This window comes from Drosophila mauritiana, chromosome 3L, assembly GCF_004382145.1.
Source record: "Drosophila mauritiana strain mau12 chromosome 3L, ASM438214v1, whole genome shotgun sequence".
Taxonomy (NCBI): Eukaryota; Metazoa; Arthropoda; class Insecta; order Diptera; family Drosophilidae; genus Drosophila; species Drosophila mauritiana.
In genome coordinates this window covers 10,852,338-10,871,663 of record NC_046669.1, presented here as the reverse complement: position 1 = coordinate 10,871,663, position 19,326 = coordinate 10,852,338, and the positions used below count along the sequence as shown (strand labels likewise).

The window sequence follows — 19,326 nt, the reverse complement described above, 5'->3', positions numbered from 1 at the left end:
TTTTCTTCCGCCTGCTTTTCCTGTTTCATTTCCCTACATTTTTTTATTACTCTATTTACACTTGGCGAGTCCTGCCTTATGTGTGCACACATGTGTATGTGTGTGTGTGTGTGCTTTCCTCACACCTGATGTTTTTGTTGTTTCTGCTTTCAGCCGCTCCTGTTGGCCAAGTTTTTTTGTTGTTGCTTTGGCAACCGTTGGAACAACAACAACAGCAGCAACAACAACATAAACAACAGGGACACATAAGGGTACTTCCATTTCTGCAAAACATTTGCTCTTTTGAACCAAAAATAAAAATAAAAAGAAAGAAAAACCCAGCCAGACAGTCTGGAAAATCCATAGAAATACAAACACAATTTTAAGTCGGCACTAAAAACCGAAAGTGTCTGTATTCCCCGATTTTGATGAGCAGCCAACAGAGATTTCCGGTATCCAGCCAAATGGCGAGGTGGAGTTCCACGTTCCAGGTGAGTGCCATATAGTGCCACAGGCCCCACCCCACCCCTTTATAATTTCGCGGCACACGGCGAGAAATACCATTTCCTCCACTTTACAAACATAATCTTATCGAATGCAATTACCAAAAATCATTTGATTTGCGTTATTTAGGCACCGAGTGCATTTCACCTCAGGAAATAATGTTAGTAACACTAGTTGGAAAATAAATGATTACTACTTCAAACATTTTCACTTTCATGATTGATTGCACTTAAATTGTTGCCATCGAACAAGGTAAAAAAATAGTATCTTAATGGATAGGTACAATCTAAAGATACGACAAAAACATATTCAGTTCCAATCGAACACTTTTTAATCATGAACAAGTTATTTTAAAGCATACTACTTTTTAATTTTAGAAAATGTTTGTAACAGTATGAAAAACATTCATAGTTATTAATATTTATTATTTATTAATATTTTATATTAAACAAATATTTTCATAAAATGATAACAATGAAATTAGGATGCAATAATAAATAATGAATATTGTATACCATATACCACTTAAACCATTTTAAGTTACGCTAGTTAATATACTTCTTTACTGCTCTTCAGTAACTTCGAAGCTGGCTTCACTAAATGTATCTTCTCACTCAATATATTAATCATATATTTGCATATTACCTGAAAACCAAGCCGAGTCTTAGCCTTGAGTTAGTTGTCAAAACTGCTCACTAGCAATATATTATATGCGGTATACATACGTATTTATTTATTTATTAATTTTTTTTCCGTGGAGCTAAGTTCGCATGTGTGTGCCGATGGCTTGATATTTTCTATTAGCGGGTGCTGGATTTTCCTTGCTCGTCGCCGTGAGCAGCTGCTAATGGGTTGTGAAAAAAGTGGGCGAACAAAGTGGGCGGGAAAGGGGCTGTGGAAAAGTTAGGGAGGGCTCAGGGGCGTCTTAGGGTGTGTGTGGGGGGGATGGGGGGTGGCCAAGCATGTGTGAAACTTCCTCTCAGTGGGAAAACATATGGTGGCAAGTTCAGTGCTTAAGGTTCGAGAACGCAAGTTTCCACACTTGATTACATGGCCCATTAATTTGTAGTGCATTTGAGTGTCGGGCATTTAAATAAATTCAATATCTTTTGCAGCCTTACGTGTTTTTGTATATTAATTTTATTACTATTAGGTGAACACAATTAAATGTTAGTAACAAAGTTCTGTTGTTAAGGTGTAAACTGCTTATTAAAGATGCTTATTAAAGTTATATACAAGATTAAGCTATAAGATTTAGGGTAGACAAATAAAAACCTAAAAAACTATTAGCATTCCAGTGTTTAGTTTTCCATATGTATCTGTATTTTGTGTCATGTTCTTTTTTATTTGTTTGTAGCTTTCCAAGATGTTTCCTGCAGGCGAATGCCTCACAAAATATTTACCAACTAGACCACAAGAAACATGTGGAAATGATAAAGAATTGTTAAAGAGCTTTCTATTTTTGGAATGCTTTAAAGTTGTTGATCCACGGATAAGTTTAAACATTAGAGCAAATCAGATTTTCATTAGTTTGCTGACCCAGAACAAGAGTCCGCCGCTTGAAATGTCATTGGCTTCCTTTGAAGAGGACTTCTTTAAGGACTTGAAGTTCTATATCAAGTCTACAGCCCAGCAATCATCATAAAAGAAACCAGCTGCTGAGCTGGCCCGGGGCAGGTGTATGGATAATGATGCACCTCTCTCTGGAAGGCACATATGCAAATGTTGGCCCAGTGCCCCCCACTTGGAGCCTCTCCTCCGTCTCCACGCCCATGTGCGTGCGTGCGAAATCTGCGAGCAGAGGCAAAATGATTAACAAAGGCTCCCCGAGGTGCGGCTCAAGCTGTGGGTGGCTCTATTTGTACTAGAAGTGCACTGGCAGAAATTACGTGTGAGAAGAGCTTGATATTTTACTTAAATAACTTAATGGGCAACACTAACTTTTGTTTCAAATTCAAGCTCCCTTTGCTGCTTGAAAACTATGAAAAGGAATAAAATAATTTTTAATTAATTAATTCCATGCCTAAATAATAGTTAGTACTTAAGTTAGCTAGCTAACTTTTGGTAGGTTTGTCTGTCAAATTAGAAATTCCGTGCAATTTCTTTCCGTGACCAAAGGCTTTTGCCGGCGTACGCGCTTGAGGAATTACATCCATCGTCACTGACACGGACACCGACTGAGACGCGGACATCGGGACAGATCCTGGACAGAGGAGCGCCCCGCGGGACAGGCGCAGTGCGGTTGGAACAGGCAGGGCCCAGCCCAGTGCTCAGCCCCCCCAACTCGTCATCCTTCTCGGACGCCTATGTCCTGGTTAATGACATTTGAGTGAGTGGGAAAGGGAAGGGAGGAGGAGGTAGGCGGTAGGCAAAGGACACCCGGCGGCGACGCAGGCCGAGCGAGTAATTTGTGTCACGTTTTAATTTTTGACGCCGCAAAGGACGTTCAAGTGTCTCCCCTCGTGATTATGACAATTAGGATTGCGTTGAAATCCTTCTTGCTTATTTAAAAAAAGGTTTATTGTGTAAGCCTCGCCTGGGGAGCTTTTGTCCAACTTATGCTTGTGCCCCATTAAAGTGAATTTCGCAGCGAGTTTGCGCGGAATTAAAATTAATCACTTTTAAAGCTAAACCGCCATATGGTAGTTTAAATTTCTAAATTTGTATCATAAATACAAATGTGTTGTGCTATTACAAAAACTAAACTCTAATGTGCTAAAATATATTAAAATGACAGTAATTTAATTAAATATTCTAACCAGCAACAATTAATAGTAATTAACCGAATTTAACAATGACTAATGGCGTAGATTAAATTATAAGACCCGTGAACGCTGGAATGTCTTTAATACGAATTTTTATTGTTTAAGTTTTGCCGGCATAAAAATTTTAAAAATCCATTTATGTGAAACAAGATGCTTTGATATAAAATTCATATGCGCGGCTTTTTATCGCGCTCGCCATTCGATCGAATAACTTTTTATGTTGCCAACCATTTTTTGATAAACATTTTAAAAATATGCCATCGCAGTAATTGGATAGATTTGCATATCAATCAATTTGTGGCTTAATTGCCATTTTATTATTCATTTTCCGCCGCGAGAACGTCGAGTGGTTGGCTCAAAGAGCTGCAAATTCGGCTGAAATGCGTCACAGTGGAAAGTCCGCACTCATTAGCGGTGATTTTCCAGCTACCCTGCATTTCACCAGGAAAATCTCTCCTTCTCCCAGCGAACTGTCAAATGTCCTAAAGCTCTGACAGGCAGCTCAAAAAAGTGGCAAAAGAAGTTACAACTTTGCTCGCAAAAGTTACCTTGAAATTTCCATGTTTCAAGCCATTTCCAACATTAAATTTATTAATTATTGTATCTACTTTACTTAGAACTACAAATAATGCTTAAGTCGGGCGAAAAAAAATGTGTGTTTTATCGCTTTCAATCTATAAAAAGTCGGTCCAACCCAATTTCAATTAATTTTAAGTGGGATTTCCTAACCAGTTACCGCATTATTCATCGAGAATCCCTCGTAAATGTCATAGGCATGGCTTGCATTTTCCTATCCTCTTCGCTTTTCCGGACTCTCTGATTTCCTCAGTTCTTTCTTTTCTGCCGGTGGCCTCAAGGAAAACAACAACTGCGTAAACAGCACAGAACGGAGCAGAAACAGGAGCGTAAAGGAGCGGACAGGACATTAACAAGAAGGGGAGCAGGGGGATGGTGGGCTTGTAGGCGAAAGGACTTCACTTCAGTCAATTTGACAAACATGACACAGAAACGAAAACGAGAACGCCATCTTTTCCACGGTGAAAAAAATTGTATTAAAACTTAAAAAGAAACTATCTTTTAGTCACTTATAGCAAATAACATCCTTATAAATAATGCTACTCATTCTTATTGCTCGCCTTTGTGCTTTCCAATAAGTGAATTCTTCTAGAAATAGTTTCAAATTTCGTTATAGTTTTTCTCCCTGTGTAGCCGGTGACTGGCAATTTGGCGAAGCAGTTGCTCTAATGGACAGGACTCGCAGACGCTGCTGGAAGGCATCTTCCTTGGGTTGTTGGCAATTAAATTTTTAAAATGCCATTTCAAAAGCAATTTCGAACGGCAATGGAAATTAAAAATGCCAACTGTGCATGCGTCTGTGTGTGTGAGTGTGCTGCAAAATAGAAAACAGAGCGTGAAAAGGAGCTTCACAGGAGTAAAGGGGCGGTGGAGAGGGGCGTGCCTATAGCCAGGACACCAAGGACAGCGGCAATATTTTCGCAAATAAACGTAAATTGAATTTGCGGCCAAGAATGGCAAGTTTTGTGCGGCCGAGCAGCACAAAATCGCCCAAAAGTAGGAAAACAAACTGAAAAGAAAGTTGCTACAAGTTTGTGTGTGTTTTCTTTAGTTTTTTTTCTTTCTTTTTTTGTGTTTGTGTGTGTCATCATCGAGGAAATCCGGCGCCAAGTGCCGGCGCCTCTGCGGCTACTTTTTCGTTTTCAGCCAACTCATGTGTTTTCCCCCATTTTCCATACATTTTCCCCCGGTTCCGCATCCTGAAATGCGCTTTTTACTCTGTTTTGCTTGCGATTTTCGCAGCTCAGCTGTTGTCACCATACCACACCCCCCACCCCCCTGGGAAAATGCTATTTTAACTGCAACCCATTTTTGGTTTTGGACTTTTATTGGGCCCGTGTGCGCATTGCCATTTCTCACATTGTTTTCTGGCCCTGCCTTGTAATTTAATTGGCAATTTGGACAGTTTTTCACTTTCCTCCTTCCTTTTGGCCAAGAGCCATGAACTTCACCCAAGTCTTCTGGCGCAATCTCAATTCGAGCAAAACCAAATGAAAACAGTGCTTTTTTTATTCGTTTTCCATTTAGCAATTTTAGTCAGAATGAAATCTTTTGTAAACTCAATTTGATTATGCACTGGACACATCCCAGGATTCCCCTTTCAAAGGATATCGTTTTGAAAGGATGATAAGGCACTGGCACTTTTTGCCAGGTAATGGAAGACAAACATGAGCTGGTTTGATTTATTGCATTTTATTCCATTTTCTCTGTTCGAGAGAAATTACAGGGCACATAAAAAAAGACACACAAGTCAGTAGCGACTTTTTAGGGTATTTAGAAAACGTAGAATCTGAATAGTGACGAAGTGATATCTTGACATTAATGTATAGATTTTGAACTCGAAATTAGGAGGTCGATTTTTCTTTTGTTATCGCATTCTTTTCCTGGACTGTTTCCGGTCACTTTTGGGCATACACAAAATTAATGTGTTTTATCTTGAGGAAATTCAACTCTTATCAGTAGTTTTAATTAGTGTGAACTGTACGTCAGTGCAAAAGAACATTAATAACAAAATGTTCTGCTAGTTTTGTTTAATTACTACCCATAAAAATCTATTTCTTAATGAGTAAGCGTAAAATTATATAAAAGTCATTATATTTGCATGATAAAAAAAGAGCACGTGTGTATGTTGTAGTCACCGCTTTTGATTTCCATATATATACATATTTATTGGGTCGTTTATTTTCATTAAGTTTCGAGAATATTTCTCGTGATTTTCTTCCATAAAATCAAACTGAAAAACTGATTACTAATTGATGTGGGAATCAAACCACAAATTGGCTTGTTCGCTAATTAATTTCCTTAAGTGTTTTTTTTGTCGCTGCTGATAAAGAAAGGTGAATGTGATTTAACATGCAAATCACGAAGAAAGTTCTAGTCACACCATTAACTATAACTTTCAAATAGTTTAACCAAAAAAAGAATTCTTGTGGGACGAACTTAAACTTACTATATCAGCTGTTGCGCCCACAAAAACAAAAGAACCAAAGGCGCACCCAAATTCACGCAACAGTTTTGCCAACTTATGACCACCCATTCACCACCCACAAAGTTCGATTGATGACGGTAACGATTGATGATTGCCGGCGGATAGGCCTAGAATTTGGGAGTACCTGGTGGCCACAGTGGTTCTAAAGTTGCTCAAAGTTCTAGGAAAATATCCAAAAGTTTGAACAGCTGTGGATATATCAATTATATTGGACCTTCTCTATGTTTACTAGCTTAAACTTACTGTCGTTGTTAATTGATGATAAAACTAAAAACTAGTGAATGCTAATGCTAAGGAAATTAACTTCAATTTTGAATTGAAGTTAAGATCAAAATTGGATACCAGTTTTTACTTTTTCTGCTGTTCTAATACGAATTTCTTACGTAAATGTTTACAAGTATTTCCGAATGTCCTCTATTGTCTCCACTGTATCCTTTATTGGCATTAGCCTAATAGCTCATCGAATCGAGCCCAACCCAGACATGCCTGGATGAGCCATTAGTCGCAGCCCACTAATTTGTTGTCATAAATTTTATGGATGTGCTGTAAAGTTGATTTTATGCGAGGCACACACAATATTCGGGAAAATTGGATCTGAATGGGTGTATATATGGTTGTGTGGCAGCTATGATTTGATAAATGCCCCACTGTTTGACTCCTTTATGGTTGAAAATCTCTGCCATACAGTTATGCGATATGTAGCATAGGTTATTAATCAATTTGATGGGTAATTTGCAACGAAGCTTATCTATAGAGGTTTCCCTTTTCTTTTTTTGTTGTTCAGTTCATCGAAACCACTGTACGAAGTAGCACACACACCTTGTGTGAATTTTAAATAAACTTTGAGAAATGGGTTTACTGATAATTTTGCCATTTGGGCTCTGAGGTAAAGCTAAATATAGCAAATACTAAATAAAAGTGTTAAAATTGTGCTAATTTTCATGGTATATTCAGTGTGAACAATGGATTTGACACATGTTAGCGAAAACCAAATAAGATCGTATCATGTTCTGGTGGGTTATTTCAAAATAACCAGAATCATGTTTAGTAAACAACCATTTAGTCGATTATTAAACGCGGTTGGTACTTGTATTTGTTCGGTGATTATTAGTTAGTGTGTTGAATTTTGTATAATATTTAAAAAAAATAATGTGTTGAAAATGTGAATTTTAAAAGCGCAGACTCTATATTCGTATGCACATGCAATACATCAATTTTGATGGATCGCATACATGCACTTACTTTCCCACTTCATCAAGCACGAAGTGCAGGGAACTCCAAAAAAGTATATATATATATATATGTATATATAGAAGCAACGGAGCGCGGCTCTTAAGAATTTGTGGCACGTTTCCATTGATTGCGTTTGAGAGCTGCCACCAAACCGGATATAAATGACTCTATGCACCATAACTCACATGACCATAAAGGCATTCAGATACGGGGGCCACCTCCGTCCTCCGTTCTCCATCCATTCGTTAATCCATTAAATTTGAAATATGTTCTGGCGGGTGGTCGCTGTTGGCTCGAAAGAATCCTGCTCGATCCTGGAAATCCCTTTCGCACTTAGATAAATGCCATGCGCTTGGGTAATGCCGATGTGTCAAGTCCGGGTTGAAGCTCCTCCTAAGCTTGCAACACAAATCAAAATGCGAGCAACTTGCAACTTCAACTCTGCCCTTTCGAAGCAAATATTTCCCAGATATTTTCTTTCTTTCTGTTGGAAAGTGAAGTGTCTGAGAACAGCTATATATCATTTAAATAAATAAGAAAATATTTCTCAAAAGGGTGTGCTGAATGTGCCCATCTAAATTAAAAGAAATATGCATTTTCTGCATGCCTGTAAAGTTTTTCTTTCCTTAAAGTTATAAAAGAAACCTAAAATACTTTCTCATGTTCATTCAATTTGTGCAATTTCTGCTTAAGCAACAACAATTAGTTAAATACACTGGAAAGTTGTTATCTCAACAGGTAATTTTAGTAAGAATTACTTTAAAAAACGATTAACCGAAATGGTTGAAATAGCTGGTCAGTTATCACGGCTCCCAAATGCACATGCCCCTAGTATTATGCAATTGTTTTTAGCGAGACACAGACAGACGCACACGCACACCGACAAACACTCTGAGCACCAATACAATGATGAAAAAGGAGAAATTGCGTTGCCGGCGTCATTTTGATGGCTCTCCACAGTGGACGCTTATGGCCGAAATTGAAAATGGCCCGAGATGGAAAATAGAAATAAAGGCGAGGAGGCACTTTCATTTCCGAAATAACTCCCAAATGCGTGTCCTTGCCGCAAAACGAGCTAGTGGTCGGACATTCAAAAAGCACTTTGAATTCCGCCATGCCACAAAAATTCCAATTCAGTCGTTCATAGCGTGTTTTCACTTTAATTATTGAAGGCGTGATGGGGGTATAAGTATGCAATGTTGTTTTACTCAGTATATCCTTAAAGAGTCCTTTGGTATCTCTTCAAAATGGACTTAAAAGTTATTGTTCTTTAAGATTTGAAATTTATATAATTTATTTCTAGTAAAAGTCAAGTGGCTACTTTTGTTAGATTGTTTATTGGTAAATGAAACATTTTTAGATATTACTCAATACTTAATTTAAAATTAATCTATATGCTGTTCTGTATTTTTTTTTATTAAATCTCAGGCTTAGCTCTCTTTTTACTAAAGCATTTCAAAAAGGCAATTGTTTATAAAGACCGTGCACATGTTTATCAACATTTTGTGCCACAAGTCAGGCTCGATGAGGATGAGCTGTCAACGATACGTGACAAATGCCAACATCTTTAATTCTGGCATTACAAAAAAAAAAATAACAATAAAATATTGTGATATTGCACTCTGACATTTGTGCCCCATTGTGTTTGAGCACTCGCCTCCCACTGTGCCGCCCATTGTGGAGCTGTGTGTGTGTGTGGGTGGTTGCGTCCATTCAAGGACACGTCGTGGCAGCGCTCTCCAATGGCATCCGGGTGCTCGAGAGCCTGTGCCTGGTGTGCTCGCTGCAGCTCCTCAACGCCGCTCTCCATAACCCTGGCCATGGCAGAGTGCTCCATTTCGTAACTTCCACACCCATACGCCCACACCCACAGCCACCATTTTCCGGCTTTCCCTGCGTCAGCACTTGGCACCCACTTGTGCGGTATTTTGTTTTCGCACTCCACCGCCCACTACACCAGACTACACAGGAAAATGTACCATTAAAAGCAAGCACTTTCAAAACTTTTTTAATATTCAATCACATTGTTAGGTGTAATATAATTCTTAATGAAGGTAATAAACTTAATGAAGGTGAACATAAATAGTTTGAAGTTTTGTTAAGAAGTGTTATAAAAAGCACTTGTTTGTCTGCTTTTTTAGCCACTTCAATACTTGCTTGTAATTTTTCTATAAAACTAAATGAATATTAATATAAGTCTGGCTAATAATTTTGCGCAGTGCACTTAACCATGCCCACTAAATGTGCCCCGTCTGGCTGGGATGCATTCATATATGTATGTATGTATGTATATGTACATCCAGTTGTTTCCATTTCCATTGCGGCTTTATTTGCTGGCCTCGGTGTTCTGGAATTGTCATGTAAATGGGTTAAGTTCTGACATTAAATTGTGCCCGTCCAGATTTTTCATTTGTGCTCTTGCTTTGACGTTTGGCCAAAATGATTTCCCATTTCCGGGCGAGCGGCCATGGTTCGTGATCCTGTTTCCGCATCCTTATATCCGTATTCCCCCCACTCGGTCATCCTGTTTATTCATTAAAAACCAAAGCCGAGAAAATGTCTGAAATTTCTGCCAACGGGCACAAAGAGATTTGCAGTATTTGTTGATAATTGCATTTTCGTCTCTGTTTTGTTTGGACAAGGCATTCAGATTTATTAAAATGGCTTGTTCTGTTGAAATTTGTGAGGATTTTCCAGCATGTTACAAATTCATTGAAAATGTTATGACAGTGAAATAAAATACATTTCTTGTAAGAACCATTATAATCGAGTATGTTGACAGCCAAGCAACCGAATATTTATTTCCGAAACACCTCACAAAAGTTTATAAGGGAAAACACTTAATATAGCTTATATCTAGCCCCAAATTCTAAATTTATATTACGCCTTCGATAAGAACTCATAAAATTGTACTCATGGTTGATAATCTATGATAATAATAGTAATCAAATTTATTGCAAGCATAAATTTGAAATTGTGGGCACTTCCCTAAACTCTGTGGTATATCTATAAGCAATTATTACTATGTTGTAACATCACACATAAGTCTGTATAGATAAAAACAACATATGTTCCAATTGGAACACTATAATAAACACCGATAAATTGATTTAATGCAAACCATCTGCTTAATCATTAAAGCTGTATAGGGTTTATTGAGAATTTAGTAATAATTATTACGTGCTAACGTGTTAACTTCTGAGTATTTTTCGAAAAAAACATGAGTAAAAATAAAAATAAAAAAGGAAATATCTTTATATGAAATTAAACTGGATTTGGCTGTGTTTAAGCTTAAATTAACAGTTTATTATATATATTTATGTATCTTATAGATACACTAATGATGGCTTGTGCTAAGATAATCACTTAAACATTAACAACAGCTTAACAACTGATTTGCAAAATGGATTTTTGTAACCGCGGCCGCACACTTTAATTGCATACAGATTAAAAAATAATGCAAAACAGAACAGAAATGCAACTAAAGCGACGAACAAAACGGCGCCCAACTTTGTTGGAATCATGCAAAGCGCAGCACATTTCCAATTGGCCATTGAACTTTCATATCAAAAAAAAAAAAAAAACGGCGAAAATGGTTTTTAAAAAACGCTTAAACACGCGAGGAACCCAACAGCCGCGCCCCATCATAATTGGAAAAGTCTGTAAGAATCGCCAGTGCGCGTACCCCAGGCGTATACGTACTATGTGTATGTACATATGAATATATATATAAGTGCATGTGCTTGTAGGTCGGCGGGAAAACAACTTCCGCTACCAGCTGATAGCACCCCTCTTCCCTTGCACTCATTTCCCCAGGCTGTTGTTAACAACTTTGCGCAAATTACAATGGTAGTGTGGCAAGTGGAGTCGAAAGGGTTAGTAGGAGGTCTTGGCTTTGGGCACAAGTTAGATTAGCACAACAGCAGGAAAAACGCAAACTATTAAAGCGATAGATACACTTGTTAAGTATGCAACATGGATATCTTTAATCGGAACATACACATACATATGTAATGTGTGCATTCATGATTAATTTGCAACTATCACAAACCCATCTGCACTCACACACATTTTTAAACAATGTATAAAATTCAGTACTTAACAAGTTATTGCACTCAAAACGAACTAAGAATCGTTGTTGAGATATGCTATCATAACACAATTAGCAATAGCTGATAACAAATTTGGGTTTGGCATCTGCATTAGCTGTAAGCTTTTCCGAACTTAATTTTAAGCGCTTTAAATGCTGCGCAATTAGCTAATTAAATTAAAACCTTAAAGTCAAAACACAAATCAATCAAAATTTAGTTCGAAACAATTTCTTTTTTTTTTCAACCGCACAGCAATGAAATGATAACACAACATCAGTGACTTAGATAAATGCTTTTCGTCTTATCTCTTCTGAAATTAATTTTTTTTTTTACGAATTATTCCCCTGCGAAAAACGAAGAGCTGATAATGATGGATATTTTGACATGTTTATTAAAAAAAACAATCAAAGTTAAGTGGTTTTTTCATGTTTCGGTTTATTGATAAACTTCAATAGGGGTATTATGTGTTCGTAATTGTATAATACTTTTAAATATATTTTATGCCATTTTGGTTTCAAGAAAACTTGTGCTGATAGTTTCGTATTTACATTTTTAATTAACTTTGTCATAAGTTATTATTTAACAACACTAACTTCCCCTTAATTTTCTACATTTTTTCAGGTTTCCCATGCGCCGAATAGTTCTATGAAATGTAAGTTTTAGTTTCGCCATTCAGCCAAGTTGGAGTACGATAGTAAAACCATTAACAAAAACCGATATCGCTGCCTAGTATTTAAATACATATGTACATTTATATATATATGTACATACATATAGATGCCCATATGGATACATGGAGAGGCAATTGCGATAAAGCCAGTATAAACATAATAACCATACAATTTCAGAATTCATTGCGTACCGAGCAGCACGCCCTATCGTCGACCGTCCCGCCCCCTTGCGCTGCCCCCGCCCCCCAGCTCCCGCCTCCGTCCCGCCCCTTTCCGCTCGACACAGCGTTGAAGGCAGATAGTCGGTAAATGGAATGGAATAAAATAAATCAAAACCGCAAAGGCAGCGAAACGGCGGAGTTGACAAACAAAAAGGGCCAGAGCAAAGATATTATACAAAATTCGAAAACGAACGAATGCTACGGAAAAACCAAAGCAGCGTAACGCAAGAAATCAAAACAGCACTTGCAACACAGGCTGCAACTGCAACACGGGCTGCAAGTGCAACACGGCGAGGATTCAGCGAGCAGATCCGGCGACTAGGATGAAGGGCGGCAACTACACCAGCCTCGGCACGTACAGTGGCATCAATGCCGGTGGCAACGTGGCCGTCGCCGGCAAGATGTCACTGGGCAAATCCATCAAAATGTACCTGACCATTTTCATCCTGACCACCTGCATCTACATGGCGCTCTATCAGTACCACATATCCCGCGAACCCTTCGCCGCCAGCGAGGTTGTCAAGGTGAGTTCACATATCTGCACTGCGAGAAAATTAATTTTAATTAAATTATAAAATTAAATTAGAAATTCAAACGGGCATGCCATCAATATGTTGACATGAACCACATTTTTAGTTGATTTTAAAGTGTACATCATATATTTAATATATTATTATTAATATTTGAAAAAAGAGTATGTAGAAGAACTTCAAATAGAATTTAAGATATGTTTTCTCCTTTTCTCTGCGTGATTTGGATAATGTTTGTTTAATTGAAAGTTGCCAGTATTCTATTGCACAATATTCCTCTACAAATTCCTTCATCACATATTCCGTAATAACAGTTTCACATAATATAATGGTATATATCGATATCAGATATTATTCTCTGGTTGCGAAAGGTTGATTAAACTAATCTAAAATATGGAACAAGCAGGCAATCTGACTTGTTCCAATAACAAGTGAAATTGGCAACTAGTTAAGATAATGCCTGCAGTAAAATAAATCGTGGGAACATGTACTGTTTACTTTGCTTCAAAATAACAATAGAAAGTGAACGATATAAGCCACAAAACCATAAAGATAACTAAATATCTAATGAAGAGGAAACAAGCAACAATAAAAGAACATGTGTAGCTACAGATTGTGTATTTATACTTATATATTACTTGTTTGAAGTGCAATAAAAAATGGATAGCAAAACAAACAGATAGAAGCACGAATTAAAAAGTCAGGTGCTAAAAAGAGTAAAGTAGAGTTAAGATTAGAGTAAAACGTGCTTTTAAAATAAACTATAGATGGGCTAAACTTTTTGTTGAGACAGCTGGTTCTTTTGTTGTTTTCCACCTCCCAAACTAGAGCAAATACTATTGAAATGTTTTCTCTGTGTTCTTTTCTCCATTTCCTTCGATCTTCACTAACCCAATTATTGTGAACCAAACTGTAGCATCAGGAGAAATCATCTTCATACATCGCCTCATATTTGTGGTCACCCATTTCCCTGCTAATGGCCAATAGTTCCTTCAATACCATTAACAATTCCACAACAACAAGCACCACAACAACAACAGCTCCAACGACACCAACAACCACAACAACCGGCACAGTGGGCAGTGTGGGCCAAAAAGTGGGCGCATCCTCCACCTCCTCCATTCGCATGGTATCATTAGCGGCCACAATACCGTCATTTAAATCGGAATCGCGATCGGGATCGTTGGGTGGCCATCAAAAGACTGCAACCATGAAAACAAGCACCACAACCACAACAACAAGAACGACAGCCAGTGGCTTGGCCACAACCAAATTGTTAGCAACAACAAGAACTACGGCCAAAACAAGCGCCAAACTGTCCGCGGCAACCACGCCCACTGCCTCCCACATGGAAAACGGCCATAAGACTCGACCAACATTTGTTGCCGCATCCCTGCCCGTAAATATATTGACACAATCAAAGTCCTAGCAGAGCACGTAAAAAATGCACAGAGAGAAAAAATTCCTAAAATCGAGCCAATAGCAAATATGAAAAACGAAATTTTGAAAAAATATGAAAATATTTTGAAATCATTCTGTGATATGAATTTATTGAAATTTATAAATGATATTTAAATTAATTTCTTTAAATACAAAATTTGAGAAACAAATAGTAACTGTAATAACTATAGTATTACTATATCAAAAACTGTTACTGTTTCAAAAAGTAAAAGAACAAAAATTAGTTAAAATAATGTATCTAAGTAATCCGCAGTATTGGCGGTACTTGAACTTACAGATACATTTTTATCTCACTGTGACGTCAGCTTCACAACACCCACAAATAGTCAAATTTAGCATATTTATCGCTTTTTTTTCTCCCGCATTTCACTTTTTCCGTTTTAATCTTTGAAAGTGCATTTCGATCTTATCTGCATATTATTTTCACTTGACGCGTGCATGTCTGGCTGCTTTTCATTATTCGATAACTGAACGTTGCACTTGTTGCCTGCCCCCACATTCAATAGCAAACTGCAAAGTTTACCCTTAACTCACTCTCTTATCGCTTTTCCTCACACCGTTTTTCCAATTTCCTAATTGCCCCATTGGGTTGCCAACAACAAGTGAAATGGACGCTGGTCATTGGGGCACTAAATATAAAAAATATTTGAATGGGCTAGTTGTAATCATTTATATATAATATAAAGGGAAGAACTAAAAACAAAACTAACTAGTGCTTGAGCATCTTAACTTAGATCGTATATCTAGTAGCTATGCAAACATAAATGCAAATATTCTGCGCAGCAATATGCTCCACATTTTGCAAACCAAGTTTGTTAATTATGGTCTCATTAAAGTCCTAAATGGAAATATATTGCCAACCAACTTGGCCACGCTAACAAACACAAAGGGACGCTGCTGTGGCGTACAAATGACGCTGTTTATCTAACCGACTTTTGTTGGCCAGCATGTGCAAATTGGTTGCCGGCTATCCGTATCACGATTTCTGGGTTAATCACATGCATTATATTAACCAACAAGCGGCGCTAACTGCGGGTGTGCCACACTGCAACTGGTGGCCAACAAAAAGATACTCATTTACCATTTGGCGTGAGCCTAATTTGAAAATTGCTCTGCAGCTGCAGCTGAATGCAATGGAAAATATATATATAGAGAAAAGTGAGTAGCATTGAATGCGACTGGGGTGGCTGTTGATCTAGATTCCAGATTTATGCAAAATGGAAGACAATTGAAAATATTCACGCGCCAGTTGCATCCACTAACTGCGATTCCCAGTGCCCAGCACTCAATGTCAATGGTCAAGCCTATCAAGGAATGAGATATAGTTTTTTTATGTGGCAATATAATATAGCTTAAATATAAGCCACAAATAAATACGTCCTTGAACGTTTTTATATATTTCAAAAGGTTCTTAGGAGAATTTTTTATAATACTATAATCTCGAAAATATTTTCAATTTACAAGTGGCTTCAGAAGCTTATAGATATAATGATATGTCTGATTAATTTGATATGACATTCCATATAATCAATCAAAAAAGGTTTCCATTACTCGAAATAAGCTAATATCGTGGTAGACCAGCTACTTTGCATGTCATCCTAGCCACTTGATTCCCACTATATCTTGCCATTTCATTTGAATATCCGAGTTTATTTTGCAAAATGAATGCATTTATATTTTCCAACCCCCTGCATGTGGGTGGGTGGTATGGGTTGGTGTTGTTCTGTGGGTGCATGTGTGTCAACAATGGACAATTTGCGAAGTGAGTGCGCCAGTTTGTTTATTTTCAACGTCAGTCGTTCAATGGGCCAGTGGTTCACAGGCACATCATATCGGGAACGATGGGAATTACACTCGAAAAAAGGGGGGTGTATACCAATTAATTTATAAGCTTAACTTTTTCTGCCTTGAGCTGCCTTAAAGAACTTTTCGTTGAATAAAGTCTCTTTTAGTTGCTTAGTTTTTAATTTGTTAACTTTGTTATAAGTTATACTCCACCTTTATTTTTCCGAGTGCCTTTGACTAGCGAAACGCGACCCATATAGCTTAACCAGAGCCTAGGCAACCCGAGTTGTGGCAATGATGGGCGGATGTGGCTCGCCAGCTTTCGCCTAGTCAAGTCATTGGGCTGTAAATTAATTTGCATAATTGCTCATAAAAAGAAGCTGCTCACGCCGCATTACGCACCACCCAGTGGCACCTAACGAGGCACTCAGCCAGGCAGGCAGGCACCCAATCACCCAGCCACCTAGTCATCCAACTACCATCTAGAACTACCTAACCAGTCCAAGTGCAGTGCACACATACATACGCCCCGTAGTCCGCTGCGTTAGATAACCTAATGACACTCAACTCAAATGAACTCGACCCACAGCCGCCCCTGTACATAATCACGCCCACCTACCGACGACCCGAGCAGCTGGCGGAGCTCACCCGGCTGGGATATACGCTGAAACATGTGGTGAATCTACTCTGGCTGGTCATCGAGGACGCCAACAAGACGAATCCGCTGGTGGGCCACACTTTGGACCGCATTGGAGTGCCCTACGAGTACATGGTGGGTGAGTATTGGTTCCCTGCCCCAGTGCTGTGTCATGTCCGGGACACATTCAAGTGATATTTACGAGTCACTACATCGCACCCATTTCCACTTCCACTTCCCATTCCACATATACATCCATTGCGGCACATCGGTAACCGTAGCGCCCATGCCGGAGAAGTACAAGCAGACGAAGAAGGCCAAGCCGCGTGGCGTCTCCAATCGGAATCGGGGCCTCGAGTATCTGCGCGAACATGCCACCGAGGGAGTGCTCTACTTTGCCGACGACGACAACACCTACGACATTAGCATATTCGAGCAGGTAAGCCAATGGCAAGGAGCAGCAGGTGGGCGAACCACAATTTACACGAACTGGGGGTCAAAGGATGCCCATTTCGGATCAATGGGGGTTAGAGCCGAGCTACTGTTTTCACTTTTGTATAGCAAATTAAAGAATTGAAATGAATGTGCTAAGGTTAAATCATTTACAATATATAAGAAAACACGCTTAATTTTAAGGATTAATAATCCAATCAAAGAGATACTTTAACTATTTGAGGCAGAAATAAAACTGGTAAAGAATGAAACTATTTAAATTCTTACATAAACTCTATCTATTCCGTACAGATGCGCTACATCAGCAAGGTGGCCATGTGGCCAGTGGGCCTGGTCACAAAGACCGGAGTGAGCAGCCCCATTATTCAGGCGGGCAAGCTGGTGGGCTACTATGATGGCTGGATCGGAGGACGCAAGTATCCAGTGGATATGGCTGGATTTGCAGTGAGCGTCAAGTTCTTGAAGGAGCGACCCAATGCCCAGATGCCCTTCAAGCCGGGATACGAGGAGGATGGGTTCCTACGCAGCCTGGCACCACTTGACGATGCGGAAATCGAGTTGCTGGCGGACGAGTGCAGAGATGTGAGTAGTTCCAGTAAAACTACATTTTTTTATTTATAAATTTATCATTCCAGATTCTCACGTGGCACACGCAGACGAAGAAGAACGCACCCGCTCAGGCGTTGAACAGGACGCGCTACAAGAACACGAACCTGGAGCACATAGATAGGCTACTGGTGCGCCCATAGGGATATTTACTGTAGTTAGCTAGTTAGGCTTAGCTAGTAGCTATCCTCATTCACGGTGGCTCGCTAGCATTTTGACCGTGGCTCAGACGGATTGTACAGGTACAATCCGGCGCACGGAGATACCAATCAGAATTGATCAGATCATTAGTCGGTGTACATTATTATCATAATCATATGATTAGTTAGGCTCTAAGCGCACGCATACCTATGATAATTCGTTGCACCGTAGACTTTGTTTGTTCGCACACCTAATCGAACCTTAAGTAAGCTATTGTATCATATCGCAGCGTCCATGACTACTTTGTAAATAATTTAAGATTAAACATGTTTTACGCTCTAAGTTGAAACGGAATTCTCAGCCATAAAAGCAAGCATCAGCAACGAATTGGATAAGATGTTCCTAGACCAAAGAAAAAGGCCCTCAAGTTCTGCATTCAGCAATCCCAATCCCAGCCAGGACCTCCAACGGCCGTCAGCAGGATTCGTGCGAGGTCAGGGTCTGAACCACATCAACAATCAATTAGGGCAAGGTGTCAACAAAAAATGGTTGTTCCCGAATCGTTTTGGAACCGGGGCAAGCGCTCTAATAATTCATGCCGACTATGGATGGCTGTTCGAGGCGGCACAGATAAGTCGTGCATGGATGAGCCTCCTGCCCCGGCGAAAGCAAACTGAATCGCGTGCTTCACTTAAATTGCACGGAATAAAAATTGGATACGAAGGAGACATACAATGTTTAAACAATGTAAGGGGCATGGATCCTGCTCTAATGGAACTGAATGGCTTCAAAAAGTTTGGCAAAATCAATTTCATCCTAAATGCTGCACGATTTTTTGTCGAATGAGAAGTACACTTTTGTATCCCTAAGATATGCGTTTTGTTTTTCGTCCGAAACGGGTTTCCAAAGCAACACTTTTTCACTACTCATAAGTATGCTAAGTTAAGTTTATATAGACATTTATATTCAAGTTATGAACTGCACTGAAATCGCCTACATGTAAATACTAATCACCAAATATTGTAACCAAATTTTTACAAGTCCCGCTAAAGCGGGGAGATGCGCAGGGATGGGAAAAAACTCTGACAAATGGTATTACGAGATTTATACAATTTATACAATTGAATATGGAATGCGATATGCCGCAAAGACATTAGTTAGGTACTTACAAAATCTTACGGAAAT

The 19,326-nt window shown here is 38.9% G+C and overlaps 1 protein-coding gene across 2 annotated transcripts; it reads left to right on the top strand.

Annotated features, from left to right (window-relative positions):
• Positions 1–153: 153 nt before the first annotated feature.
• Positions 154–19,012, top strand: LOC117140275 (galactosylgalactosylxylosylprotein 3-beta-glucuronosyltransferase P). Of its 2 annotated transcripts, XM_033303102.1 has the most exons (8): positions 154–470; positions 12,258–12,288; positions 12,485–13,052; positions 13,975–14,457; positions 16,894–17,080; positions 17,223–17,380; positions 17,686–17,976; positions 18,030–19,012. In XM_033303102.1, the coding sequence occupies exons 3-8, from the start codon at positions 12,852–12,854 to the stop codon at positions 18,141–18,143; spliced, it is 1,434 nt and encodes a 477-aa protein (XP_033158993.1). In that variant the 5' UTR covers positions 154–470; positions 12,258–12,288; positions 12,485–12,851; the 3' UTR covers positions 18,144–19,012. The 2 variants fall into 2 exon arrangements, with proteins under 2 accessions (XP_033158993.1, XP_033158994.1); XM_033303103.1 differs by lacking the exon at positions 13,975–14,457 and having other exon boundaries at positions 159–470.
• Positions 19,013–19,326: the final 314 nt, after the last annotated feature.